This window comes from Melospiza georgiana, chromosome 16 (assembly GCF_028018845.1).
Source record: "Melospiza georgiana isolate bMelGeo1 chromosome 16, bMelGeo1.pri, whole genome shotgun sequence".
In the NCBI taxonomy this organism is placed as follows: Eukaryota; Metazoa; Chordata; class Aves; order Passeriformes; family Passerellidae; genus Melospiza; species Melospiza georgiana.
The window spans coordinates 956,120-983,934 of NC_080445.1; the positions used below are offsets into that span (position 1 = coordinate 956,120).

The window sequence follows — 27,815 nt, forward strand, 5'->3', positions numbered from 1 at the left end:
TAGAGATACTACCAGGAGCAGTGCAAACTGAGATTCATTTCTCCCTTCAGCATGCCAGTGCTGACAGAACAGGCTAAGCCCTTCCCAGTTAAACCAATCTCTTTTCCAGTTTCTTGCACATCCCTGAACACAGTCAGGGCCCTCCTTGCCCTCCACCCTTCCCCTGGCAGCAGCGAGAGCCCTGCAGGGCAGTGCAGCCAACACTTCATCCCATGGGACCTGAACAGAACAGAAATGCACAGAATTCCCTCCTGTCAGCCACCCCCAGCCCCCTGCCACAAGCACGTGTTACACAGCCACAAACACACACAGAGGCAAATCAAAGAACCCAAGAACACTCGACTTTCAGTGCGAAACTAAGGAAGGCAAGCTTGGAACAGGAGTTACTGACACCTTGTGCAAGTCCACTGTGGAACAGCTGGGAACGGGGGCACGTCCTGCCCACAGAAACGTTCCTTGGATGCAATGTTCAATGTTCAATGCTCCTTGGATGCAGTGTTCAATGTTCAATGCTCCTTGGATGCAATGTTCAATGTTCAGTGCTCCTTGGATGCAATGTTCAATGTTCAGTGCTCCTTGGATGCAATGTTCAGTGTTCAATGCTCCTTGGATGCAATGTTCAATGTTCAGTGCTCCTTGGGTGCAGTGTTCAATGTTCAATGCTCCTTGGATGCAATGTTCAATGTTCAGTGCTCCTTGGGTGCACCCAGAGCTCCAGCCCGTCCCCAGCAGCAGCACCAGGAGTGTGCCAGGCTCAGCCCGGGGCTGGCACGTGCAATCCCATCCTGTGCATGTCCATCCTGAGCCCTGAGCCCCCAGGGCTCCCTCCCTGCTGCCCTCAGAAGTCAATGTTTGCCAGACCTGTGTGAAAACAAAGAGGGGTTTGGGGCAAGAAAGGAGGGTTTATTCTTACCCTCACTGCACCACACAGCAGGAAGGATGCTTGCAGAGTTATTTCATTTTTTAAACTGAAACACAAAGCATTTGGTGTGGGGAAAGCAGGAAAGGCTGGGCTGTACTTTTAAACCCTTTTTTGATTGTGATGCAGCAATTAATTGGATGAAGCCAATTTGCAGGAGCACTGGAATTATTCATGGTAGAAGGAACAACACAATGCTCAGGAACCTCAGGGTCTGAGGAAGACAAGGCAGAGGAAAGTACCATCATGAGGGCAGTAAATTCCCCCAGGATGAAAAAGCCCTGCTCTGGATTAAGGCACACCTATGCCATGTCCACTGGACACTTGGTTATCACCTCTGAGATCTCTTGGTAACTGCTGAGAGAGCTCAACCCCAAACTGTCCTTTCACTAATCCTGGCACAGAACGATGCTGAGACCCCCCAAAACTGCTATGAACAGGTGAACTTTTGGGCCTTGGCTCCTCTAGAACAGGCTGTGTGCTGCAGTCACCACCTTCAGCCTGAAGAGATCCAATGCAGAACATGGGTTTGGAGCTCACAGCTCTGGAGGATTCAGGAGAGCAGCAGCACGAGCAGCAGCTCTGTCACAGCAGCAGCAGGGTGCTGAAGAGCTCCTTTTACCAGTTTGTATTTGAAGATCTCCCTTTAGCAGCTCTGTCAGAGGCTGTGCTGCCCAGCCAGGCTGCAGAGACCAAATCCATTCCAATTTGCAGAGGAATAGAATAAATCTATCTCAATAAATAGAATCTGCTGGTGGGTACTCGGTCAGGAGCAGGGAAAGGGCAGGGAGGATGAAGGGGAGAAATGACACAAGAGTTTTCCTGGAAAGACTGAAATCCCAGAAATTGCAGCCAGAAAGAGACAAAGTGACTGCACAGAGCTGTCTTTCTTATCTGGACAAATAGAGGCTGTGGCCATCCCTGCTTCAGCCAAGCAACAATTCCCCTCATTTTATCATTTCTTGAGCAGCAGCAACACCCAAATGCTACAGAAAACCTAAATCAAGTCTCTCTCTTTGACAGAAATCCTAGCCTAGGAGAGACAGAATTTTCAGAACAAAAGGAACAGGTAGAAGAGTTCATTTCAGAGGGAATGTTCTTCCCCAAGGAGAAAGCAGTGTGGAAAACTTCAGTGTCAGATGGCTGCAAATGGGGACAGTGCAGAGAAGCCTGGGATAAGTAATACAAATTTATTTTTGTGTTGTCAGGACACTGTGCCTTCATATACCGTGTGCCCATATGGCACTTCCCATGCATGGGATTTGTAAACCTTTCAATTAGCACTGATGGGATAAAGCAGGCAGTTATTTAAAGGAACCCATACGGCATCTTCTGGGGGAAAAACTCCAGCTCTCTGCACTGGACAGGCTTCTCTTGGATGCCCAGAAAGCCCCAAAGGCTGTGGAGGAGCAGTGCCCAGCTGGGAGCAGCTCCCAGCCCAGGGAGGAGCAGCAGAGCCCTGGATCAGGGGGATTTGGGGTGAAACAGCCCAGCCCAGCCCTCCCTCAGGACATCCCCGTGGCAGGAGCACCCCCAGGGGCTGCAGGACTTTACCCAGGTTGCTGCTGTCCTTGGAAGCCCAGCAGATGCAGTAGTGCTGCATCAGCTGCTCAAACAGCTCCTTTTCATCCAGGAATTCAAGGGCTTCTATTCTGCGGGAATAAAACAAAGGTTGGGATTTGAGCTGGATTCTCAGCAGAGTTGTTACTGAATTGCTCACTCCATGGGAGTGAGAACTGTGGCCAGAAAGGCAGTCACCTCTCCAGGGAATGATTACAGGCATTGTCCATGATGCCACCCCACCAATGTGTGGAACAAGTGACCCACAGGGTGCTTCCAGCTCCTCATCCCTGGCATTCCCTGTTCCAGGACCCATCTGGGTAACTCCTGACCAATACCAGGGCTGCTGCTGAGGCTCTCAGGGGCAAAAGCTCCTCAGTGCACTCCCAGGTGTGAGGAGCTGCAGAGGAGCACTCTGGGAAAGACTTTTCTAAAGAAAGAGCACTTGCCTCAGTGATTCTGGAGGACAGAGTTTACATAACCCTATTTCCTGGCATGTGGAACAAGTGCAAGGAGCTGAGCAGATCCAGGGTAGCCAAAAATGCTGCAGAGAAAGCACGAGCTCTGTGTCTGCACCAGTGCCATATGGTCCCACCACACAGCCCTGTTCCTATTTAAACCACCTCTGATTTCCACTCTCACCTGTTCAGTTCCAGGCTCTGAGAAACCCCCACAGGTGAATATCCTGACCAAGGGAACTTGTTCAGCTAATTTCATCTATTAATGACTCACAGCAATTCACATTATATCCCTGAGAAGTTGCTCCTTAAAATTTCCCACTGTTTAGCATTTAATGCAGGAATATGAACAAAATCCAGGCAGAGTAGTGACTGTTAAACAGCCTTTAGTCCCTGTTCTGAGTTCTGCAGACCCAGCAGTCTCCCCCTCATGATTCCAACGTGTTGTGGTCTAACCCCAGCCAAAATCTTCACCAGGAACATGCTGGGGACTGCAAAAACTCAACACAGCATTTCTGTGGCATCTCCCATCTGCAAATCTCTGTCAGGAGATGCCTCCTGTCACACCCAAAGAAGCCATCACTGTCCCAGCCTGCTCCTGGCAGCATTCACCCTCTGGATCATCAGTCCAGGCATGTGCAGAGCCTTAGGCTCAGGAGGGCTGTGTGGTTGTGTTCCCCTGGGCAGCACCTGGAGCAGCCTCATGTTCCACCAGGGGATCCCATGTGCATGGGAGGGACCTTGGAAATGGCACCTGAGGATGACTTGGGGTCTCTCCCCCAGTGGTACCTTCTGACATCAGCCTGTGGCAGGAAGCTGTACACCTTCATCATGTCCACGGCATGGGCATTGTCCCAGCCACTCCCCAGCAGCCGTTCCCTCTGCAAAACAAAGGGCAGCACAGCTCTCACAGGCTCCAGGGCAAGCACAGGGCACAGCTTCTCCCCCTGAGGGTCTCACTGAGCTGGCTGAGCTGGCCTTTAAGAGCTCCCAGACTCCTCACTGAGTGCGTGCTGTGATCTCTGCAGGGCCAGGCTGGGGTTTGTGCAAGCACTGACACTCAGCCAGCAAAGAGAAGCTCTGGGGTGACCCAACTGTGGCCTGCCAGGGCCTGAGGGAGCCAACAAGAAACATGGAGAGAGACTGTTTACCAGGGATGGAGGGACAGGACACCGAATGGCTCCCACTGCCAGAGGGCACGGCTGGATGGGATACTGGGAATTGGGAATTGTTCTTTGTGAGGTGGAGAGGCCCTGGCACAGGGTGCCCAGAGCAGCTGTGGCAGTGCCCAAGGCCAGGCTGGACAGGGCTTGGGGCACCTTGGGACAGTGGGAGGTGTCCCTGCCATGGCAGGGGTGGCACTGGATGGGCCCCACAGTCCCTTCCAAACTGATCCATTCCAGATTACATGGTAACGGGGCCAGCAAAGGGCTCAGTGCCTGTCTCCCCTGCCCTGGTCCCTGCTGAGCCCCCAGGGCACACTCAGAACTCCCAGCCAGGTGAGCAAAGCCCAGTGCCAGCCCCGTGCCCCTCACCTGGGAGTCCAGGGAGCTGCAGAGCTCCACCCCAGCCAGGGTGCAGTGCCGGCGCTGCAGGTTCTCGATCATGATCTGCCCGAAGCGATCCCTCATGTTCACCTGGGGACACAAGGACACAGCGAAGCCTGCTAAACCCTGGCACTGCTGGGTCACAAAATGCCAGCCCACAGCAGCTCCCAGTGCCACGGGGACAGTGCCCCTGCCCCAGGGACACCGGGGCTGGCAGCACAGCTGCCTCTGCCTCAGCTCTCCAGCACTCACTGACAGCTTGGAAGATGCTGTCACTAACTCCTGCAGCCACCTAGTTCCCCTGAGGCAGTGTTTTACTTCCACAGGAGAACCAGAGTTCAGGCTGATGTGATTTTTGCTCCACTTTGCCAAAGAACACAGAGGTAATTATGTAATGTTATACAGCCAGAGCCAGCACTCAGCGTCGGTTCTTTTTGCTCTGCTTTAGCTAAATCAATATTCTATGTTTTTTTCCACGTATGGATTAAGTCTCAATTATTTTGCTTCAACATACTTCAGAAATTGTCTTTCAGAATAGCTGTATTTTCCCTACAATGAGCTAACCAAGCTACAAGTTAAAACACATTACTCCAGAAATTGAGCAGAAACTGCTGTTCCTACAAAAGGACAGGGCCCACTCTCATTCCCCAACAACTCCCACCTACGAGAGCAATTTCAGTGACAACAATGCAGGTCTAAAAATGCCCCTCTGGTTTTACCTGCTCATAATTGATAACCATGGCCACGGGGAAGGTGCTTGCTGCCCACTTGAGCAGGCTGGCAGACTGCTGGGGGGTCATGTAAACCAGCACACACTCGGCCACCAGCAGCGTTGGCAAACTGTAAAACAAAACCACAGCAGAACATGATTTCCAGCACAGGAACAAGAAAAATCTGCTGAGGATTGAGAGCAAGCAAGTCACTCCATGTCTGCACAATTTCCTGAAAGAGCTCCATCTTTTATGAACTAGACACTGAAGACTGAATGAAATCTCTTCATCACATTGACTCAAACTGGGCTCTCTGGCAGCTGTGCATTAATGAACCACAGAGACTCCTGTGAACCAGAGATTTTAGGGATCAATCTCCCCAAAAGTCAGCCCTGAGCACAGAACAGTGTGTATTCTCTAAGTCCTCTCTGACAGCAAGAACTATGTGTGTTAAAATTCCCTTTGCAGGACAACTGTGCCCTGCGCACACAGCTCCCACTCTTGCAGAGATCAGTGAAATCAGGCATTAATTACAAACAGAAAAAAAAAAAAGTTTTCTCTTTAAAAGAAGTTCTAGGAAGAATTTTAATTAGACAAATTTGTTCAGTATCTGTAAAACAATCTTCACATATTATTATCTAACAAAATGTAATCCATAGTTTGCACGTTGCCTCTTCCCCCTCCATCCACAAAAGAACAAAAATAGACATCTACACAAGTGATTTTCTTCACAATTATTGAGTTTGCTTTTAATTGCTGAAATGAAAGGGGAAAAAAAGTCACTAGAAGCAGGAGAAATTCCACAAGGAGCAGCAATGTAGGCAAGCAAGGCAACATTTCAGAGGATGGAAGTGTAAAGAATTAAATGGCAATTTGATGCATTCTGCTTCCCCATATGCTCTCTCCCACCCAGCCAGATCTCTGCTATTTATATTGCTTCCATTTGAAAGGTCTGTCCATCATCCACTCAAAAACTCAACTCCTGCCCCCCCAAAGCCTCGTGTTCAACAAGAGAACCCCAGAGGAGCTTTGGGATTCAGATCCCAAGGACGCTGCTGCAGCCCCACCAAAACATTTAGGAAACAACAGGGGTTTGAGAGGAGGCCACAGGAAAGAATTACAGAGCTGAAACTCAGAAATCACAGAATGCTGGGATGGTTTGGGTTAGGAGGGATCACAGAGACCAGCCAGTGCCACCCCTGCCATGGCAGGGACACTGCCACTGTCCCAGCTCCCAGCCAGTCCAGCCTGGCCCAGGGCTTCCACAAGCCCCCATTGGAAAAAACCCACAAAAAGCCAATGAAACCCCAGTGATCTTACTGTGTATCCAAGATGTAAAAAACCCCATTGTAAAAAACCCACCAAAAGCCTATGAAAGCCCTTACTGTGTATCCAAGCTGTGTTTCCTCAGCTTCTCCTCCAGGTCTGAGGAGGAACGGAGGTCTGCCCCTACTATGGAATATCGACTGGAGTCCAGGCTGTGGGAATCTGCAAGGAAATGTGAGACACCAACATTACCAGTGAGGGATGTGCAGTTATCAATCAAAAACACTGCCCAGGAGCACAGGAACTGGGAGCCCAAGTTTGCTGTGTTACACCCAACTGTGAGCAGCAAACTCTTCCTTTCAAGCCATGAATTCCCCTCCTGGCTGTGCTCTCCATCACCAGCAGACCCTGCAGGAGCCTGCTCTGCCTCTGCAGCCACGCTGAAGCAGAGAGGTTAGCCCAGCTGTTACCATGGTTTCCAGCAATGCAGAGAGAAGAAAAATGGCAAGATTAAAGGCAGGGTTTGTGTTTGGTTTGGGGAGTCTTCTTAGACTGCCCAATGTATGTACATAGGAACTACATAAAAGTACATCCATTTCTGAAAAGCTAAGTGGCAATATTTCAAATATTAACAACAGATATAGCTAGAGAAATTAACTGCATATGTAGTTATGTAATAAATATGGGGAGCAGCCAGAGACTTGGGGCCAAGAAGAAGTTATCATTTAGCCTTTTGGTGTGATTTAGTGGTGGCATTTAAGGAAAGAGTCAAGTTACAGAGGGTATTCTGTTGTTGTTGATATTCCCCTGGCGTACAACAGGAGCCTGTGGGTGCTCCCCAGCACAAAGGAGGGACAAATCCCAGAGGAGCCCCTGGCATCCTGGCACAGCTGGGAGGGAGCAGCAGAGCCTCCTGCCATCAGTGACTCTGACACCCAGCAGCAATGAGCACCAGGGGAGCCCAGTGCCCACAGGAGGCACTTCCCAAGTGCTCCATCAAACCCAGCCAGAGCCAAGCCCTGCACAACACTGGGATGGCTCTGGAGGGGACTCCAGACCTGCCTGGGCAGCCCCTTCCAGTGCCTGGCCACCCTTTCCATGGAGAAATTCCTCCTGATGTCCAACCTGAGCCTCCCCTGGCACAGCCTGAGGGAGCAGAGAAGTGGCTGAAGGGGCAGGGTGAAAGGGGTTTCCATTCATGAACAAAACAACTGGGGACAAGTGTGGGGCTCCCAATTATCCCAACACACAGTGACCAAATATCCCAGAGGATCACCTCTGGTTTTCAAGTGACCAGCTCTCTGGAAGTGGCACTAGCAAGGGAAATAGCTGCCATTCCAGCAGCACTTGGGAGCAGATCCAGGAACCAGAAACAGTTCAGAAAGAGAGTTACAAGGGAAGAAAAGAGAAAAAAAACTTGTGCGGCATGTTGAATGATTCAACATTTTGAGTCAAGGCTTTTTCCATGTGCATGTTCTGTAATAGCTTTACTACTTCCCACACCCTTCTATTTAAGTGATTACATCAAGGCCATGATAATGGCATCAAAAAAAGCCACCCAAAAACCCCACCACACACAGGGAAGTGTTTAAATAGGGACTGGTTTCTGTCCATGGATACGGCACCGCGAGCGTCAGCCACCACAATTAGTAGGGAATTAATGCCAGCTCCCTGTCCGGCTTCGGAGGCTGGGTCACACAAATACCTCAATAAAGAACAGAAATAAAAGCCAGAAATAAACCACAAAACTTTTTAAGTGATCTGGGAGAGAAGGAGCACAAACACTCCAAGGTGGAAGTAAACGTTCCTTGCTCACAGCTCATTGATTTGAGCATTCTTATCACAAAACCTGAATTGGTTTGGGTTGGAAGGGACCAGAGAGACATCCAGTGCCACCCCTGCCATGGCAGGGACGCCTTCCAGTGTCCCAGGCTGCTCCAGCCTGGCCCTGGGCACTGCCAGGGATCCAGGGGCAGCCACACTTCTCTGGGCACCTGTGCCAGGGCTCCCCATCCTCCCAGGGAAGGATTTCTCCTCAGCATCTCACCTGAATTTCCCCGTGTTCAGTCTGATCATCCTTAACTAGGCAGACTTCAGCTGCTCCATCACCTGTCCCTTAGGGAGCAAACACACACTGGCTGCAGGGCAGTGACAGCTGGGACAGCTGGACCTGCCACTGTCCCCAGCCTGGGGGCCACAAATCCATGCACAAACACCCCAAAACCGGCTGGGACACGGTCTGGCACCAACTCCTACCTCCCTGCAGAGCTGGGGCTCCTGGGGCTGTGCTGGGCAGGGCTGGGATGTCCCTGGGGGTCCCTCCCCACTCAGGGGGTTCTGTCAGCATGAAGTGAGCAATGTGCTGCCCAGGCTGAGCAGCCTTGCTGCAAATGGATTTCACAATTCCTGCCCATGCACAGGGCAGCTGGAAAAGGAAAAACCAGCTCCAGCTTGGCAGCACAGTCACATGCTCCCCACTGATTTCCTCTGAGGAACAAGAGTTTGTTTTACCTGAATTGATTCTGTGTGTGTGTGTTCAAACCCCCCTGCTCATCCCTACTGCAGTGCTGTGACTCAGGCCAGTGCCCTAGTGCTGGCACAGCCAGTGACATTTGGGGCTTAAACCACTGCAAATCCCACTCCAGGCACTGATTCCTACCAGGCACCAGCACCAAAACCTGGTGTTTTTAGTGAGGTTGTCTGGTTGGGTTTAGTGAGGTTGTCTGGCTGGGTTTAGTGAGGTTGTTTGGTTGGGTTTGGTGAGGTTGGTTGGGTTTAGTGAGGTTGTCTGGCTGGGTTTAGTGAGGTTGTTTGGTTGGGTTTGGTGAGGTTGGTTGGGTTTAGTGAGGTTGTCTGGCTGGGTTTAGTGAGGTTGTTTGGTTGGGTTTAGTGAGGCTGTCTGGCTGGGTTTAGTGAGGTTGTCTGGTTGGGTTTAGTGAGGTTGTCTGGCTGGGTTTAGTGAGGTTGTCTGGTTGGGTTTAGTGAGGTGGTTTAGTTGGGTTTAGTGAGGTTGTCTGGCTGGGTTTAGTGAGGTTGTCTGGCTGGGTTTAGTGAGGTTGTCTGGCTGGGTTTAGTGAGGTGGTTTGGGTTTAGTGAGGTTGTCTGGCTGGGTTTAGTTGGGTTTACTCCAGCCAGGCACAGGTCCAGCTCTCCAGGGATGACCAACAGAGAATGCCCTGCCCTGGGCACACACTGTGTGGCTACTGTCCATGGCTCTGGACACAGGAACAGCACAAGTGGTTCAGATGTCACAGGCACTGAACAAGACAAGCCTGTAGTAACTGAGTAGTAGCAGGAGCTGCTTACAGCTGCCTTTTGACCTGAGCATGCTGAATCTTTTCTTCCAGCTGTGTTAGACCTGCTGCTGTGCAGAGGAGGCCCCAGGCCCTCCCTGCTGCCCTGACCCAGCTGTGGGGCAGCCCTGCAGCCTCCAGGCACACCAAGCTCTGCCTCTCCCACCACAGCCCAGCTTCCCTCTCTCACTCCCTCCTCACCTTAGTGCAACAATCTCCTGGAGCTTTTCCAAGAGGCAGCATGCAGGGTATATTGACTCCAGTGATTTCATCGGGATGTTCATGCTCAGGTACCTGTGCAGCTTTCCAGAGCAGCAGCCCCTGCAGCCTGCTCTGCCCAGCCCCAGCTTCATCCACAGCCCAGCAGGCACTGCCACACTCTCAGCTTGTCCTGGGAGCCCAGGGTCAGCCCTGCACGTCCCCTGACACCCACACTGGCCACAAGAACCTCTGGGGATGGAGGGAAGCTGAAAGAGCCAGCACAACTCAAACCAGGATTGCAAACAGCCTAAACAAACCATTCCTGGTGTGCAGAGCCAGCAGTGTGACTGAGGTGGGGAGGCAGACATAGGGACAGGATTCCAAAATCCTGAGCAATTCCCCACCTGGCAATGCTGCTCCCTGTGCCAGTGGTACCCCCACAATACTGCAGGTCTAACACCATACCAGGTCAGAGCAGGGGTCTCCCCAGGATGATCCCAGCCCTCCAGAGGCCAACAGCAGCTCCCAAGGGAAAAGTCAAAGAGAGGGAACATCATCTAACACTGGCACCTAAGTTGTTTTCCAGCTTTTTCTCAAAAGTATTTAGAATTGCTTTGTATTTCTGGACCATTACTGAGCTCATGCTTTCATCCATCTATTTATTCTAATACCCAGATCCTGCAGGAAGGCAGCAATAATCATTTACATGTGAGGCACAAACTGTTTTCCCCCCCATGTGCATCACTTTCTATTAATCCACATTGAAATCATCATCAAGTCACTAATTTCACAAGATACTTCTGCAGTTCTTTACCACTCTTCAGAGTTTGGATTTGCCAACAAGCTGCCACTTACTAATCACTATTTTCCCAATTTTTTCTTAGTGTTGAACAACAACATACCCTCAAGCACAGATCTCCCTCTCCTCCAGAACAAAAATGAACAGCATATGCTCGCCCTCCATCCCAGCTCCTCATCCATATGAGAGCCATTCCCTCCCCACCACCACTGTGCCATTTCTCTGGCACACTTTGGCACAGGACACTTGGTGCAGCTCAGCACCTGCACTGAGAACACGAACTCAGCAGAACCCAGGCAATTTTCCACAGGTAAAAAGGTTTTCAGGTGCAGTCCTGACACAAAATTACAATTATAGAATGACTTGGGCTGGGAGGGACCTTAGAGATCACCCAGCGCCACCCCTGCCATGGCAGGGACACCTTCCACTGTCCCAGGGTGCCCCAAGCCCTGGCCAGGGATGGGAGCCCACAACCTTCTGTTCCCTAATGAGAGTGCAAACCAAGAGACTACAGCATCTCACACCACCTGAAATCATTATCCTTTTAACACTAAAATGTATCAAACAGCACTGGCTCATGGGCCTGGACTGTGCAGGCTGTGTTTCTGCTGTGAAAACTCTGCTAAATGTAAAGATTTGTGCTCTTAATGAGACAGAAAGCAGATAAACACTCAACAGATATTTTAATCCAGTATCCATGCCTCTCTGTAGCACTTTTTCCTTTCCTGTGACAGAAAAGGAGCTACATATGAGAGAAAAAGAAAAAAACCCAACAACTTTCTGCCAGAATAAAACCACTTAAAGAGAAGACATTTCTAACATGATACAGAACAAATGGGCAGGAGTCTGTAAGAGAAGAAAAAAGCCTCTTTTCCCTCCCAATTCTCTGTCCAAACAGCATTTCAAACATTAAAAGCCTGCCCACATAGCAGAACAAAATGATCAGAAAAGTTTTAAAAGTGCTGCAGTACATCACTGACTGAGTTTGAAGATGACTCACCTATTAGAAGAGAGTCCCCTGAATGGGATTCCATAATTGGTTTTGACAGGGGAGGTTTTGATCTGTGGGAAGAAGGAAGAAGCATCTCAGAGCAGTTAAGCCTGTTGAACAGAGTGCTTACAGCTTTTTTCTTAACATATATATATATATGTGTGTGTGTGTCTGTGTGTGCGTGCCAAAAGCAGCTGAGGGAATATCTCTGCCCTCTGCTGGAAAGGAAAACCTTTGCAAGCCTGCTGAAGCTGGAGCTGACTGTTATACACAATTTCTTTAATTCTGAGAGAACCTTCAAGAGAAATCCAGGCACTGTAACAAGCCCTCAATAAGCCCGGATGGATTCATTCCAACAGGACATTCCCAGCTGTCCTGCTTCCAACTGAACAGGCACATCTGGGACTTCAGGGCTGTCCTCCCCAAAGCCTTCACCCACCCCCTTCTGCAGCCTGGGACAGGGGCTGCAGAGCCTGCCTGCACCATGAGCTTTTATTGTACCTGCAGTCCTGGAATGGTTTGGGAAGCCACCTCAGAGCCCACCAGAGCCAGCCCGGCCATGGCAGGGACACCTCCCTCTGTCCCAGGTGCTCCCAGCCCTGTCCAGCCCGGCCCTGGGCACTGCCAGGGATCCAGGATCTGCTCTGGGCACCTGTGCCAGGGCCTGCCCATCCTCACACCCCAGAACATGAAGAGTTTCTCAGCAGAGATGAAATAATGCCCTGACTGACAGCCAGTCCCCACAGCTGAACACAGACTTACTTGATATTGTGTATTTTTCTTGCAACAATCATTGGGAAATCCACTTCAAAATATTTCCTAGGGAGGAGATTTTCATCCTGGGAATTGCAGGAAGACACTAGAGTTAGGGACACTCAAGTTTCCCATGCACAGGACAAGACACAAGCAAAATCCTGAACAGTTCTGGTTTGGCTTACAGTGCCATTTGTAACAGTGTCCCACAGCTTAAAACCCAACAAAAACCAGCTGAGAGATGTTAGAATGCCCTCTAAGAGCTAAAGAAATGATTTATCACTTGATATAATCACAAAAGCATAGGTGAGACGGGAAGGGAGCCCTGGAGTTCACCCAGTGCAAGCTCTGCCCAGGCAGGGTCACCCAGAGCAGGTGACAGGAACGTGTCCAGGTGGGGCTGGGGTGTCACCTGAGAGGAGAGGGACTCTGACCCCAGACACAGACACTGAAACACACCCTGCAGCCTGGTCTGGGGCTGTAGGAGAGCACAGCAGACTGACAGCATTTACCAGGATTTCCAGCACAGGACTGTCAGCGCAGCCCTCCAGGGAGGAGCAGGAAGGTTCTGCACAGCCTCACGCAGACAGCGAGCACACTGCAGCTCTGCCCCAGCCCACAGCCAGAGCACAGGCACACCAGCCTGCCTGCACTACAACAGAGAGGAAAGCCCTTCGTTCCACGCTGGCAGGGTTTCCCAGCCTGCTGGAGAGGCCGTGCCAAGCCTGTCCCTTGCAGCAGGGCCTTTGTGATGGATGTGCTGCCCGTGCTGGCTGCCACCCTGTGCCTTTCTGAGATGAGACCAGCACTCAACACTCCAGCAACTCCCTGCTCATTCACTGCACCACAGCTGCTCTCTGCAAGGACACAGAACTGGAATGACAAGCCCCACTTCAGCTCTGAAAGGCACTGTTACCAAAACAGTATTTGGGCAGAGCTTTCGTAGAAACGCGGGTAAGAGAAAACCTTCACATCTCAGGGAAAAAAAAAAATCAGAATTGTCTCCCTTCCACTGATGGAATACAAAAAATTGTGACCAAGCAAAATGCTCCTCAGGCCTCCCTCCAGAACCCAAATTTACCCATGTAAATGCTAGTGGGAAGACAATTCACTCAGAGGTGTGTTCACCCAGAATGACACCATCACACAACACCTGAGTAATGAATTTCCATGAATTACACACACACAAACACTGCTATTTATGGAACAGGCTGCCCAGAGCAGCTGGGGCTGCCCCTGCATCCCTGGCAGTGCCCCAGGCCAGGTTGGACAGGGCTTGGAGCAGCCTGGGATAGAGGAAGGTGTCCCTGCCATGGCAGGGGTGGCACTGGATGATTCTCCAGATCCCTTCCAATCTGTGATTCCATTATTTACATAAATAAACTCACACTTGCAATCCCAGGGGAGGCAGGGTAAGTGTGGCAGCAGGTCAGGGAGTGTTCCTGCCTCTGCACCCATCCCTGGAGAGCTGCAGGGTCCAGTCCTGCTCCCCAGGAAACACAAGGAGCTGCTGGAGAGGGTCCAGCAGAGGCCTCAGAGATGATCTGGGGTCTGGAGCATCTCTGTGATGAGGAGAGACTGCAGGAGCTGGGCCTGGTCAGTCTGGAGAAGGGAAGGCTGAGGGGGGATCCCATCAATCCATACAAATCCCTCCCAGGGGTGTCAGAGGATGGTGCCAGACTCTGTTTAGTGACAGCACAAGGAGCAGTGCCCAGAAATTAAAACACAACAAAATCCATGTTAACATGAGGAAGAACCTCTTTGCAATGAGGGTGGCATTCCTGTGTCACCTGCTCCAGGTGACCCTGCCTGCCCAGGGGCTGCTCTGGATGATCTCCAGAGGTTCCCTAAAGCCCAGCTACTGTGGGGCTGTGTGGGAGCTGCTGCTGTGCTGCCCTGTGGCACAGAGCCAGCCTGCAGAGCCCAGGGCAGCCCTTCAGGGGTCCCCCAGCCCCTGTCCCAGCCAGGCCTGGCCCTGCAGCCCCCATTACCTTCAGCCTCCAGAACAGGGTGTCCATGCCAGCCCCGAGGTTGACAATCTGAGAGTTGCATTGTGTCTTCTGCAGGAAAGCCTTGATCAGGTAACTGACCCCGTGCACTCGAGCATAATAACCTGCAGCACACACAGAGCTGGGAGTCACCCCTGGCACACAGCTCTCCAAGGTCAGCACTCAAGCAGGTCCCCAGGCACTCTGCAGGGACAATAATGCCCTCTTCTTAACTACCTAAGGGCTTTCCTTTTTCTTTTTTAATTACAAACAAAGCCCTGTGCACTGATAAAACCCAACTCCTTGGGCAAATAGAAGTTTTAGTCAAGTTTCACCTGAAGCAGACCAGAATAATTCTGCACTTGCAGAGACCCAACTGCCCTGGGTCAAACCAACATTTTGGACTGCTTTGAGGAGATCTCTACACAGGGACACACTGAGACAGCAGAAAAGGAAAGAAACAGAGTTGCTTTCAAAAAGCAAAGGAAGAGAGTTTTGACTCACAGATATTTCAAAGATCAGACACAGCACGGATGGAATTAGTGCTGTGAAGAAACCTCCTCTCACTCTCTCACACATTCCCACCCCCAACCCCAGGGTGCAGAGGTGTTGTCAGGACAGGTGAGGTGTCCCCATCCCCGTTCCAATTTGCCTCTGTTGATCTCAGGTGCCTTCCTCTCTTTGGCTTGTCTCACAAAATGCTGGATGTAAGGGTCCTTCCAGTAGCCAACGCTCACAGCAAACCTGTGCAGCAGCAGGGAAAAGAGACAATTATGAAATAAGGCCCCCAAAATTTACCCTAAAAGACACACAGGCTGGAAAGGTCCCTCTGCCCTGGGTGTGCACATGCAGACACGGTTTAAAAATCAGTTCCATGTGTGGAACTACCTGAGTTAAGAATTTATATAAAGTTTAGTTAGAAATTTTAGCTGTTACCCTATTCAACAAGCACCCTTCTAATGGCCTCTCCATTCTTGGATGAAATTTTGTGAGCAAAGACTCAAATCTCAAATATTCCCTCCTGGGGGAGCAAGAAGATGAACTATTTGTCTGCAGCTCCTCAGGCACACAAACCAGGCTTTACTTGTACCTGCTGTATGAGACAAGGTGTTTGCACTGATTCCAGAGCTACCACATCAGTTTACAGTAAAACAGTTCTGTTTAACAGAACTTATGGCTTTTACAAGTGATTCCCCAAGGAAAACTCTCTCCCCAACAAACGCTCTGCTGCTCTAAAGCCCAAAAGGACAGCCCGACCAAGAGAGGGGTTAAATTCACACACCAGGGCAGTGACAGCCATCCCTGCCAGGGCCCACGCCGGCGGGAGCAGGGAGGAGATGGAAAAGCGCCAGGCGGGCCCTTGGCTCAGCTATGGAACGCTTCCAGTCACTATCAGCCCCGGGAAGCACCGCAGGCCGGCTCGGGACGGGCCCGGCGGGGTTTGGGGCACCGGGGGCGGCTCGGGGCTCACCGCAGGTCCCGGAGCATCCCGCTGCTCCCCGGGGCTTCCCCCGCGCACACACCGGGACCAGCTCCGAGCGTGACCCGGCCGGGCCCTGCGGCCGATGGAGCCGGGGCGCACGCACAGAGCCCGGGCACCGGGACGGGCCCGGACCGCTCCTGCTCTGCTCTGCCGGGAGCCGCCCGAGCCTCCCCCGCGCACTGCCCAGCCCCGCCGCGGGGAGCACCGGCCCTGCCCAGCCCGGCCCGGCTCCGGTACCGTTTGCAGACGGACGCGTCCTCGCAGGTGCCCCGCACCGCCTCGTCCGCCTCGTCGGGGCCGGTGGCGGCCGCCATGGAGCGCGCGGGGCCCGGCCGCTGCCGCCGCCCCTGCGGCCCGCCCCCCGCCGCCGTTCATTGGGCAGCCCCCGCGGGAACTCGGCGGCCATTGGTCCGTGCGCTCATGGAAATACACAGCGCCCAATGAGAGCGCGCGGGATGCAGAGCCTCGACCAGGAAGCGGCGGCCGTAGCGCAAGGCGAACCGGGAGTTGTAGTCCGGCACCGCTCGGCGGAGCAGCGGGGATGCGGGGGATGCGGGGCTGCGACTGTCCGGTACCGGGCGGCCCTGCCAGGGAGATCGGTCCCACTGCCCCTCGTGAAGCAGCAGCACCCGGCGCCAGCGAGCGAGCGGCGCAGGAAGATCCGCGGCGCTGAGCAGCGGCGCCATCCGGGCTGCGGGCGGGACATCCGGGCCGGGGGCGCCGATCACGCGCGGTGCGGGCGGAGGGCAGGGCCGGAAGCGGCGGGGGCCGGGCCGGGCCGGGCGGGCGGTGCTGGGGCGGCGGCGGGGCCGGGGGCGGCCGGCGCAGAGCGGCGGGGCCCGGGCAGCCCGGGGCAGCGGCCGCCGCCATGAAGAAGCAGTTCAATCGCATGAAGCAGCTGGCCAACCAGACCGTGGGCAGGTGGGCGGCGGCGCCGGGCCGGGCCGGGCGCGGGGGCTGCGGGGCCGTTCGGGGGAGAGGCTCGGGGGGATTACGGCAGCGGCGGGCCATGGGGGAAGGCTCGGTCCGCCGTGCCGGGCTCTGCCCCGCCCGCCCGGGGTCGCAGCCACGCCGGGGTCCCGGAGCTCCGGGGGCTCTCGGGGGTCCCGAGCCCCTCCCGGCCCCGCGGGGCCATTTGCATCGGGCGCTGCCTGTCTGCGCCCCGGCGGCTTTCGTTTCCTTTCGCTTCCTTTCGTTTCCTCTCTGCCGAGGTGTTTGCCCCGTTTCTGCTTTCTCTCCCATCTGAGAACGCTCCGAGAGTGCCTCCCCAGGAGTTCGCTCGCCTTCCCAGGATGTGATTTTATCAAAGCCACCAGGAGCCCTGTGGGTACAATTGCCATCGGGTTCCAGCTGCCCGAGTCCGACTCGGGAGGTTTTTGACCCAAGCGGGCAGTAACAAATCTGTGCCCGGACAGGGAAGTGCCCTGCAGCCGCGGCTGTCCCCGAGCGCAGCATGCAAATGTCACCGCACTGCTTCTCTGGCAGAAACCAATGCAGAAACTTCCTCCTCTTTTAGCAAGGATTTCATTGGAAAATCAGTTCTTATATTGAGGGTTTAAATTGAAAGTCTGTACTGGTGCTGATAGTGTAAAGTGTTTATCTGAGTTTGTGTCTTGGTGGCCTCCTTTCCAAGAACTCCCTCCACGGGTGTTTGTTTTCCTTGGAGCCCACACAGCCCAGGGCAGGTGTGCCAGCTAAAAAGCCCAAGGAGGAGATTTTTAATAGGTTTGTTTTGCTATTAAAGAGGGAACAACTTCCTAACCAGCCTCGTCCTCCCGTTCCCATTTCACGTGAATCAATGGGTGTTTTATGTTGTTGGGGGATTACTGGCATTCCCTGTCTGCGTGTGCCAGCCCCCAGCTGCAAATCCCGGGCGGAATGCGGAGCAATCCGGGCTGTACCGGGCAGGATCAGCGGCCCGGGGTGCGCAGGAATGCAGGGCAGCACGGAGCCAGGGTGGGGAGCCTGGCACTGACCTTTGCCCGGGCACTGGGTGTGGTGGCTGGGCAGTTCCTGCCCCACACCTGGCCATGGACTCGGGGTGCCCTGGGCACGCAGGGCAGGCTGGTTTCATTCAAGTGCTGACACTGCTCTCGTTGGTTTCCATTAAAAATTACACTGCTCTCGTTGGTTTTCATTAAAAATTACACTGCTCTCGTTGGTTTTCATTAAAAGCTGCAGAAATGACACCGAGTCATTTGGTTTAACATGTTTGGTATTCATTAATGATGACTATTTTGTATTGCTCACATTTCATGTGCTAGTCAAGCATTCCTGTAGTCACCAGGGCCTTATTTTGTTCCCCAGAGTGAAATCCCCTAGCAGGGAGGGCTTTTAACAGGTTTCACTTCCAGCTGTCAGGGCTGAGGCTTTCAGGTTTGGTGTGAGGGCTCATGAAGACATGACAGACATCCAGCAGGATCCTGCAGGCAGTAGGATGTGTTCTGTTGGGTTGTATTATGTTCTGTTGGGTTGTGTTATGTTCTGCTGAGCTGGAGAGCTCCTTTGTTGGTTTTTTACACTGGGATGGGACGAGGGGATCAGGAGGATCCCTGTGGGTGTGTGAATGCCTGCAGAGGTGGTGGCTCAGTGTTCCAGGGCCCTGCAGGGAAGGAGCTGCTGCCAGGAGGAATTTGGGATCTGTGTGAGGGGTCCATGCCCTGGATCCCTGCCTGGCTGCTGCAGCTCCTGGTGCTGTGTTTGGAAGGGCTGTCCCCTCCTGCCCTGCTTCCAGGGCTGCCATCCCGGGCCTTGGACCCCAAATAGCACACCTGGCATCAGGGAAATAACACCTGAATATGGGAAATAAGAAAGGATGGGCAAGAGCTCCATCAAAGCTGAGGAATGGCATTGATGAGAAGGCTGTGAGTCCACAGATGGAATTATATGGAGTTATGAAATACGTGTAGGAAACTAATTAAAGAGGGGATTAGCTCAGTGGAACAGGATTCCACAATAATTAATAGATGTGTTAAATATTTTGCAGCAATTATCTCATGGATGTTCTTGGCTGCCTTAAGTGTTCAATCTGCTGCTGAGGACTTTATATTTCGTATATTGGACAGATTTGTTGTCAGTGCTGCTGAAGGGAGCAGCACAAGCCCTGGGAAACCTAAGAAGTGAAATATCAGAGCTTGGGCAGGGTGACTGAGACACAGCCTGGCCCTGGAGGTGGCACCACAAGGTGATCTCAGGGCAGGCTTGGCTGGAGGGGTGGACTGGGAGTCCTGGTGTGTGTTGGTGCCCGTGGCATCCTAAAGGCTCCCACATCCAGTCAGGATCATTCCCAAAAAGCAGGGCTGGGCTGGCCAGGAAATGATCAGTTCCTCATCAGCTGAATTAGTGCATTGCCATCAAGTGGCATCGTGCCCACAGCGGGCACAGGGCTGATCAGCCAGAGGAACCAGCTCAGAGCTGGCTTTATCTTGAGCTACATCCTCAATCCAGCCGCAGACAGCTGGGAAAGTGCAGTTAGGCTGAACAAATTAGCTGGGGAGGGAGTGGAGCAGAAAGGAGTAACTTCAGTTCTGAGCTCCATGAATTTCAGGCGGCCTGTGATTCCTTAGGGGCCACGTGCTGGGATTGCTTTTGGTGGGATTTCTGTCCTAATTCCTCTAAACCTTCATCTCTGTGGAGGCCCAGGGCTTGTATGCACTGGGAGCAGCTTGGCCTGGGCACAGAGCAGTGAGGGCTGGTTTGGGATGTGCTGTGTCCCAGGTGTGAGCAGGTGGGATCCCATTCCCTTGGGATGGGGCTGGTTTGGGATGTGCTGTCTCACAGGTGTGAGCAGGTGGGATCCCATTCCCTGGGATGGGGCTGGTTTGGGATGTGCTGTGTCACAGGTGTGAGCAGGTGGGATCCCATTCCCTTGGGATGGGGCTGGTTTGGGATGTGCTGTGTCCCAGGTGTGAGCAGGTGGGATCCCATTCCCTGGGATGGGGCTGGTTTGGGATGTGCTGTGTCCCAGGTGTGAGCAGGTGGGATCCCATTCCCTTGGGATGGGGCTGGTTTGGGATCTGCTGTGTCCCAGGTGTGAGCAGGTGGGATCCCATGCCCTTGGGATGGGGCTGGTTTGGGATGTGCTGTGTCCCAGGTGTGAGCAGGTGGGATCCCATTCCCTGGGATGGGGCTGGTTTGGGATGTGCTGTGTTCCAGGTGTGAGCAGGTGGGATCCCATTCCCTGGGATGGGGCTGGTTTGGGATGTGCTGTCTCACAGGTTTGACAAGGTGGGATCCCATTCCCTTGGGATGCTCCCTGAGCAGATCCTCACTCCAGCACAGCACCTGAGTGTTGGGCCCAGGAATTTAAATGGCATTGTGTTTGATGTCAGCAGAGTAATTCTTCACCCATCTACAAGGGCTTGTCTTGGTTTCCTTTTACCCTTTTGTAAATTACAAAGGAGACAGATTTGATTAGAAGCTTGGGAATATTCTCCTTTGTAGCTGCAGTCATCCCTAATGAAAATAAATGTTCAGAGCTATTGTCATCAAAGCTTTGCACTGATACACTAATAAGCATTTGAACTACATAGCTGAGTAATTTCCATGAGGAATGAGCCCATGGAGAGGTGTGCATGGTGCTGTTTGCTTGCAGAGCTCAGGTTGGTAATTAATGGCATTTCAGGCTGTGACAATCTCCAGAGCTGGGCTTCCAGCCTTGGGGACTGACTGCTGCTGTTGTTGCCATCAGGTTCTTCCTTCATCCCTCATTCTGATTAAAAATGGTTCCAGACACTGCTGGGGAGGTTTGGGGCTGGTGGAGTCACCCAGGATCAGACAGGTGGATTTCCTTACTGCCTTTGCTGGGAGAGATACTCGATCTGCCCCGAGGCTCTTGCAGTAATTTAAGCCAGGGACAGGCAGCTCTGACTAATTAGAAATCTGGAAGGGCCCAGAGAGTGCCTCAGAAGGCTCTGCTTTTATGCAAGAGGCTGGCTTTCTGCAGCTTCTGTGCTCCTTTCCCACTGCCCAAATACAACTCCTTGTGTACAAATAGGTTTTTCCAGGCCCTGCACTCATGGCATTGCTGTGACTCACCAGGAGATTTGGAACGTGGCTTTTAATAGCTCATGTCCTGCATAAAAGTTACTGTGCTGAGCTATATTTAGTGTTTCTTCAAGCCACTTGGCAATGTCCGAGTCTTGAGCTGGAACTGGAGTTGTAACATAATTATTACATTAAAGCAAGTTATGTTCAAGTGCCTGATACTGAAATATTGTACAAGGAGGAGCTGCCTGCATTTGTCTGTACATGGGAAACCTGCTGGAAAGCAGTCATTTCCAGTAGTACTTCATGGGAAATATAGATGGTCCAAATTATTCCTTTTTTTTTTCCTGCTAAAGCATTATTCATTGATTCTTGTCTTTCCCAGAACTGCTCTGCCTATTGTTACTTAAGGAAGGTTTTTCTGCTTCTTCATGTTGTGTTGACAGTACTTTGAAACTCACTTTTTCAGGTGTCCAGGGTGGTAAAACCAGAGTGCATCCATCTCTCTCAATATTTCCATTAATATAACATTAACCCTGCAGTGCCATTTAATACCAAAGAACTTCTTCTTTAATGTTTTTCTAGTTTTGTGAGGGGGAAAGAAATTGAGTATGACCCCAGTACTTGAAAACTTCTGGCTCACCCAGACATCCTTAAGTAGAAGTTAAATCTGCTGAGTGTTATTTACTTGCATGCTCATTGTGTTTGGCAGAGGAATTTGAAGAAGGGGTAAACAGGGTTGAAATATTTCATATTTACAGGGAGTTTACAGGTTGGCATTTGTCTCCATCAGAGTGCTCATGAAAAGAAAAATCTCATTTCAGTGTTTATAGTCGTTATCTTAAGCATTTCCTGTTTATCTCCAAATGAAGTTCCAGGTCTCTAATTAGGAAATTGCATTAGCTTTTTCTGGATGGCAGCTGAGTGCAATGATGGGTTTAAAGGAGTCTGGGTGGATTTAATTAGGGGGATGCTGTTCCTGAGCAGGGTTTGGGGCTGCAGCTCAGGCCGTGGTGGGAGCAGAGTGTGGGAATGGCAGCCCAGGGGTCACAGCTGGAATAAACATCTGGGGATGGGGCTGTGGGGCAGGAGCTGCCCTGGGGGCTCTGCACAGGCACAGAACGCAGCCAGGTGGAGTTTCCACGTGGGGTGGGAGCAGGGAGAGAGCTCAGTTATCCCAGCAGGCTCAACAGAGTTTCCATATCGCTGCATTTATCTGTTTCCTGCACCCTTTGGGGACCTGGGACACAATGGAATGGCTTGTGCAGCTTGGGAGTTGGATTTTTCTGACAGAACAAAGTTCCAGTTATAGAAAAGCAGCTATTCTGTGTTCAGTTTGGGACTGCTGCTTGTGGTGAGACTTGGCACCCGTGGGGTTTGGGACTGTCACAGACCACAGGTTCTGGGAATCGTTCCAGAAATGGATGTTGGAAGTTGGATCCAAGCTGTGTCTAGGTTGGATTTTGTGAGCATGTCTGTCAATCCCATTGATTCGTGTCCCCTTCAAAGCAGATTGCTGAAGGCAGAGGAAAAATCACCTGGATGTACTGAAGGTGAGGAGTTTGTAGTGAGTTTATTCCAGTGTTCTGTCTGGGTGGAGAGCCTAGGGAGAGCTGTGAGGCTGAGCTTGGATTGCTGTGCTGGAGCCCTGGTAGCACCAGGGGTTCCGTCTGTAAATGGGGAACAAAACAATGTAATGGAAGAAAACAATGTATTCTGGCCTGCTTCTGGTGCTTCCTTTAGGTTTTGTAAAGGCAGGGAGTTTATCAGGATCTTGTAATTCCTCATGAGCCAAGATGATCTCATGTTTAAAGTCCAGGTCATGAAGAGTCCTGAAGATTAGACACTTCAGAAATTACCTTGCGTTTTTAAGGAACTTCTCTCTCATACCCTTACAAGGGCAGCAGCAGGTTTTAAATCAATGAGTAAGTGGTTGCTCAGCCCTCAGTTTGAAAGGCTCATGGCTTGTGATGTGCTTCCAGACCACATGAAACCTGGGAATGCCTTGCCCAGCTCCAGGGGCGGTGCCAGGGCAGGGTGATGCCCAGGGATCCCGTGGGTGGCATTTCCCAGCTCTGAGCCAGGGGTGCCATCTGACAGCCCCATGTCTTCAGTGTCCCCCCTAACCTGGGGATGCCATTTCCCCTTGTCCTGTCACTGCAGGCCCTGTGAACAGTCTGTCCCCATCTTTCTCATCAGCTTTTCAGGTGCTGGAAGGCCACAATCAGGTCAGCCCAAAGCTTCTCTTTCCCACAGAGAGCTAAACAACAAACTAAATTTTGTTTACTTGAATAATAAATCGTTGTGAATTCCAGTAGGAACCAGCTAAAGCCTGCTGGTGAAAAGAACGAAAAGAAAAAGTAACTATATAACTTTGTATGTCAGGTGCTGAGTGGGTAGTGGGTAAAATACTTGAGATTTTTGTTGCAGAAAAAGAAATGAAAAGATTCCAAGCTGGTGGATATGGGTAGTATTAGTTGCCTTCTTGCATGCATGTCCTCTTCTCCTTTGGCTGTGTTTGAGCTGCTGCCTGATGGAGCAGATGAGAGGGCTGATAAAATATTCACAATCCAGACAGACACCCTGGGATCTGCTCTGCTGCAGCAGCTCCCTGTTCTGCCAGGGTCAGGACAGCGTGGGGATAAAGGCAGCCTCTGTCTGGAGAAAGCCTGGCTTACAGTGCCTTGAAATGAAGAATGGAGGGTTCTCTTTCTGTGCAGGTGGCTCCAGGAGGGTTTGAGGTGCAGGGCAGCAGGAAGGGCAGTGCCAGAGCTGGCACACTGTGCTCTGCCCCAGCACGAAACCAGAGCCTGAGTCACCATTCCTGCCTGGAGCTGCTGGGGGAGTGGAAGGGATGCTGTCCAAGGGCTTTAGGTGCATCCAGGGTGCAGGGGTTGGTGTCTGACACAACGGCACAGAGAGGGAAAAATACCCCTGGATCTGCTGCAGTGGCTTGGCTGAAGGCACAGGAGGGGCCTCTTTTCCTCCTGATATTTATTCATATAAACAAAGTAATCCCCACCATGGATGATTCCTTGATGCTCACTTGGTCTGATGGGGGTTCTTCAGAGAGAATAATTTTAGTATCAGGTTATGCCCAGAGTAAAAATCTTGAAATAGTCATGATTTGATCTGCTAAAATAGCCAGAAGTGATGTAAGAGTCTGTTCCAGCCTGGTGCTGTAATGGGATACACTTGGAATTGATGAAGGCAAATGTGTTTCTTAGACACTTGCATGTTATTTTAAGGTTATGATAATGGATCTGTGGCCAGAGCTGCTTGTTAGAGGTTGTTGTGTTAGCAATGATGAAATGCCAAGCAACAGGATCTCTCTAGGAAGGGGTTAAATGAAAAGTGTCTTTGTGAGTTAGAAATGTTTTCTAATACTCTGCACAGTTTCTAGAAAGAAAAGAACTGTAACTTCAATGAAGTAGCTGTGGTTTTCAGCATTGAGGAGAGGCTCCAGCCCACGGTGCTGGGCCTGTCTGGGGCAGCAGCTGGCCGTGGCACAGCTCTGATGTGGAACCAGGGCAGTTTGATTAAACACCACTGTAACTGGGTAAGCAGGTCTGATTTCAGTAACTCAGAGCCAGGTGCCTTCACAGCACTGGTGGTGGCATACCAAGTGATTTGGATGGATTACTGTACTAGATTCCTTTTTGCAGGCTCTTTGTTGTAGGTACCAGTCTGGAAGGCTAAACTCGATTCTCAGTCCCTTCCAACCCAAACCCTTCCAGGACTCTGTGGGTTTGATCAAAATGTATTCCTTAGCAAATAGCCTTGGAACCTTGGAGCTGGAAGCTGTTTCAGCTCTTCCATGGCTGATCCACAGGACAGTCGGGATCCTTGTGCAATTCTCCCCAGGAAAAGGCTCCTGGAGCCCGGGCCAGCTGGGTGAGGTCAGCGCAGCTCCTCTGGCTGAGGTGGAGCCTCTTTGCTGGACAGGGATTGTTGTGTGCTGCAGTTACTGCGCTGCAGAGTGCCAGGGATGTCCTGCAGCGGCTGCAGGGCAGGAATCCGAGGGGTGCAGAGTGCCCACGTGGCATTTGGGGCTCAATACAGGAGGAGTTTTTCCTTCTGTCTTGCAGATTGTCCCGTGCTCCACATTGCTGCACTGAGCTTTCGTATACACAACTTCGCTGGTTTCTCAGGATCCCAGTGGTGCTTCCAGAGTGAAATTTAAAATTAATTAAAGGAAAAATGGTAGTTTATACAGCTGGATATTGCACAGACAAGGTAGGTCATGGTGAGAGCTGAAAATGCTGTTGTCCACACAGGTAACACATCCTCCATGTTTAAAGCTAAGAAAACTGCTTTAGCCACTGACAGGAAAGTTTAATTTCAAAGGTGGGCTGGTTTTTAGGAGATAAATTGTCCTGCAGGCAGTTTGAAAAGTCACAGCTGAGGTATGGCTGTGGCACGTACAGCAGTTATTCAAATGCAGACTCTTCACATACAAATATCAAGCAATTGTTAGGAAACATCAATCCCCAGATTAAAAATTCCATTTTCTGTAGGAAATGAAGCTGATAAAAACCCGATATTCTCACACAGAGAAACCAGCGTGTGAGCTGAGCTTGCAGCTTCCCTTTGGGTTGAGCACGGAGCTGCTGTGCCCTGCTGCAGAGTGGTTTCACAGGCAGATTAAGTGTTCTGAGCTGCTGGGCTTTGTGGGACAGCACAGGCAGCTCGAGTAATCCTGCTTTTGTAACAGCAGGTCCGGGCGTGCGTGCGAGTGCAGGATCATAAACTCTGCTTGGTGTGGGGCTGCTGCTGTCCCCAGACAGGCTGGGCTTGGGTTTCAGTGCAGGGTGGCAGCCCTGGTGCTGGGCACTGCTGGCTCTGTGTGTGGCAGGCTGGCAATGCCCAGCACTCCTGCCTCTGTGTGTGGCAGGCTGGCAATGCCCAGCACTTCTGCCTCTGTGTGTGCCATGTGTGGCAGGGGGGCAATGGCAGCCCTGGGTTTCATGGCAGGGTGGCAATGGGCACTCCTGGCTCTGTGTGTGGCAGGCTGGCAATGCCCAGCACTCCTGCCTCTGTGTGTGCTGTGTCCAGGCTACAGCAGTGCAGCAGAGCAGGAGCCGTGCGGGATCCCGGGGATGCCTCTCCTCCTCCTCCTCCTCCTCCTGCAGAAACACAATCAAGGGCTCAGCCATTAATTGTTAATCAGGAAATCAGCGCAAAGGCTCCGTTGTGAAACCGTGGGCATAGGGAATAGTGCCTGGTTTGTCCCCAGCTGACTTTACATAACTGCAGATCCCGGATTCCCTTGCAGCCTTTTGGCTGTTGTGTCAATGCTTCCAGCTCCTTTTTGCAGCCTGACTTTCTATTCCTGCTTCATTGTTCTGCCTTTTCTGCATTTCCTTGTTTTGCTTCTTGTGTTGATTCAGTTTGGTTCCTTCTCCAAGGCTTTCTCTTGCCAGTTTTGTGAATCCCCAAACTTAAAATAGATCAGGCTGGGCAACACATTAAAAAAGAGCAGTGTTACCTTTAGTGAAATAATAATTTCTGGCCTGGAGTTTTTTGATACTTTGCAAGACTGGAGCCATTGAATCCCTGGGTGCCCTGTGCTGGGGCCTCACCCCCTTCCCAGGGAAGAACTCACTTTTTAATATCTAATCTAAACCTATTTGCTGTCAGCATGAAGCCATCCCCCCTTGTCTTGTCAAAGTTTTTAAAAAAAGGAACCAAATACACAAAAACGCCCAGGGTTTTTTCAGCACTTCAGTGAATTTTGTTCATTCCTGTAGTGCATAGTTTTCCTATTCAGACACGTCTGTCCTGTAGAAAGCTTGTCTGTGGAAAAGGCAGAGCTGCTTCTTGGAGCCCTTTCCAGCAATTAACAATGCAAGACTTCTGGGAAAAGAAATCATGAAGCTCAAAAATGGCTTGAGTCGATGCTAATCCACCTGTGTCGTGGCTGGAGTGGAAATCAGGATCTGCCGGGAAGTTCAGGAGATGTTGGAGGGTGTTTTGGTAGTTTTTAAAGTTCCCTTTTCACATGCGGAGGAGTTCTCATGTCAGCAGGTGGTTTGGCAAGGGAACTGCACTCACTCAAATGTACGAGCTGCCAAAGGCACAGGGGGAATCCCTGAGCCTCCTGTTATCAATCCCTGAGCCCCCTGTTATCAATCCCTGAGCCCTCCTGTTATCAATCCCTGAGCCTCCTGTTATCAATCCCTGAGCCCTCCTGTTATCAGTCCCTGTGCCCTCCTGTTATCAATCCCTGAGCCCTCCTGTTATCAATCCCTGAGCCCTCCTGTTATCAATCCCTGAGCCCCCTGTTATCAGTCCCTGTGCCCTCCTGTTATCAATCCCTGAGCCCCCTGTTATCAGTCCCTGTGCCCTCCTGCTGTGCTCAGACCTGTGGCTGCCTCGGTGCCCAGAGCCCTGCCAGCCTGATTCCAGCTGCCCTTCCCTTTGTCCCAGTCCTGGAGCTCACCCTCTGGGTGGGAAATGCCTTTACAGCATCCAGGCCAGCCCTGGCGCTGCTGGCAGTGGGGATGCTCCTGCCTGGCCAGGGCACGGCCCCTTGTGGCAGCAGCCGTGCCGGCTGATGTCACCTGCTGGCAATGCGATGCCAGCCCCGGGGTGCAGTTCCGTTATCAGTTTAAGCTGATCTTAAGCGGCTGCTGTTGCTGAAAGGGACAGATCTGCCTGTGCAGCCTGTGCTGGTGCTGCTGCCCAGCCCGTGCCAAGCAGAGGGCCTGGCAGCCGGGAGCACTTTGGGGTGCTGGATGTGACCCCAGCCTGAGCCACCGTGGGGCAGGGGGGGCTGGAGGGACCCCCAGCTCACATCTGGGAAGGGGAGAGTCCCAGGCAGGGTCCCTGCAGGACACAGGCTGTGGGGAGCTGAAGGAG

General features: G+C 51.9%; 2 protein-coding genes across 3 annotated transcripts in view; one reads left to right on the forward strand and one right to left on the reverse strand.

Annotated features, from left to right (window-relative positions):
- Positions 1-639: 639 nt before the first annotated feature.
- On the reverse strand, positions 640-16,302 carry LCMT1 (leucine carboxyl methyltransferase 1). The gene is made up of 11 exons (XM_058035447.1): positions 16,206-16,302; positions 15,138-15,229; positions 14,489-14,610; positions 12,507-12,583; positions 11,754-11,815; positions 6,580-6,682; positions 5,204-5,324; positions 4,473-4,574; positions 3,727-3,818; positions 2,474-2,571; positions 640-861 (listed from the first exon to the last, which is right to left on the reverse strand). Exons 1-11 carry the CDS (start codon positions 16,280-16,282, stop codon positions 839-841), a joined length of 969 nt encoding a protein of 322 aa, XP_057891430.1. The 5' UTR covers positions 16,283-16,302; the 3' UTR covers positions 640-838.
- Positions 16,303-16,811: 509 nt separating this feature from the next.
- The window catches only part of ARHGAP17 (Rho GTPase activating protein 17), a 41,049-nt gene continuing 30,045 nt past the window's right edge, over positions 16,812-27,815 (forward strand). For both annotated transcript variants that reach the window (XM_058035193.1, XM_058035192.1), the window contains exon 1: positions 16,812-16,889. In XM_058035193.1, coding sequence (XP_057891176.1) covers positions 16,837-16,889 — 53 coding nt within the window. In that variant the 5' untranslated portion in view covers positions 16,812-16,836. The remainder of the gene's footprint in view (positions 16,890-27,815) is intronic.

Excerpts from the sequence above, each read along its gene's own strand:
- LCMT1 (XM_058035447.1), bottom strand. The coding sequence starts at position 16,282 with ATGGCGGCCGCCACCGGCCCCGACGAGGCGGACGAGGCGGTGCGGGGC. Across the intron at positions 14,611-15,137 it reads GGCACCTGAGATCAACAGAG|GTTATTATGCTCGAGTGCAC; the intron begins GCAAATTGGAAC and ends TGTGTGCTGCAG. Across the intron at positions 11,816-12,506 it reads AGAAAAATACACAATATCAA|ATCAAAACCTCCCCTGTCAA; the intron begins GTAAGTCTGTGT and ends TTCTTCCCACAG.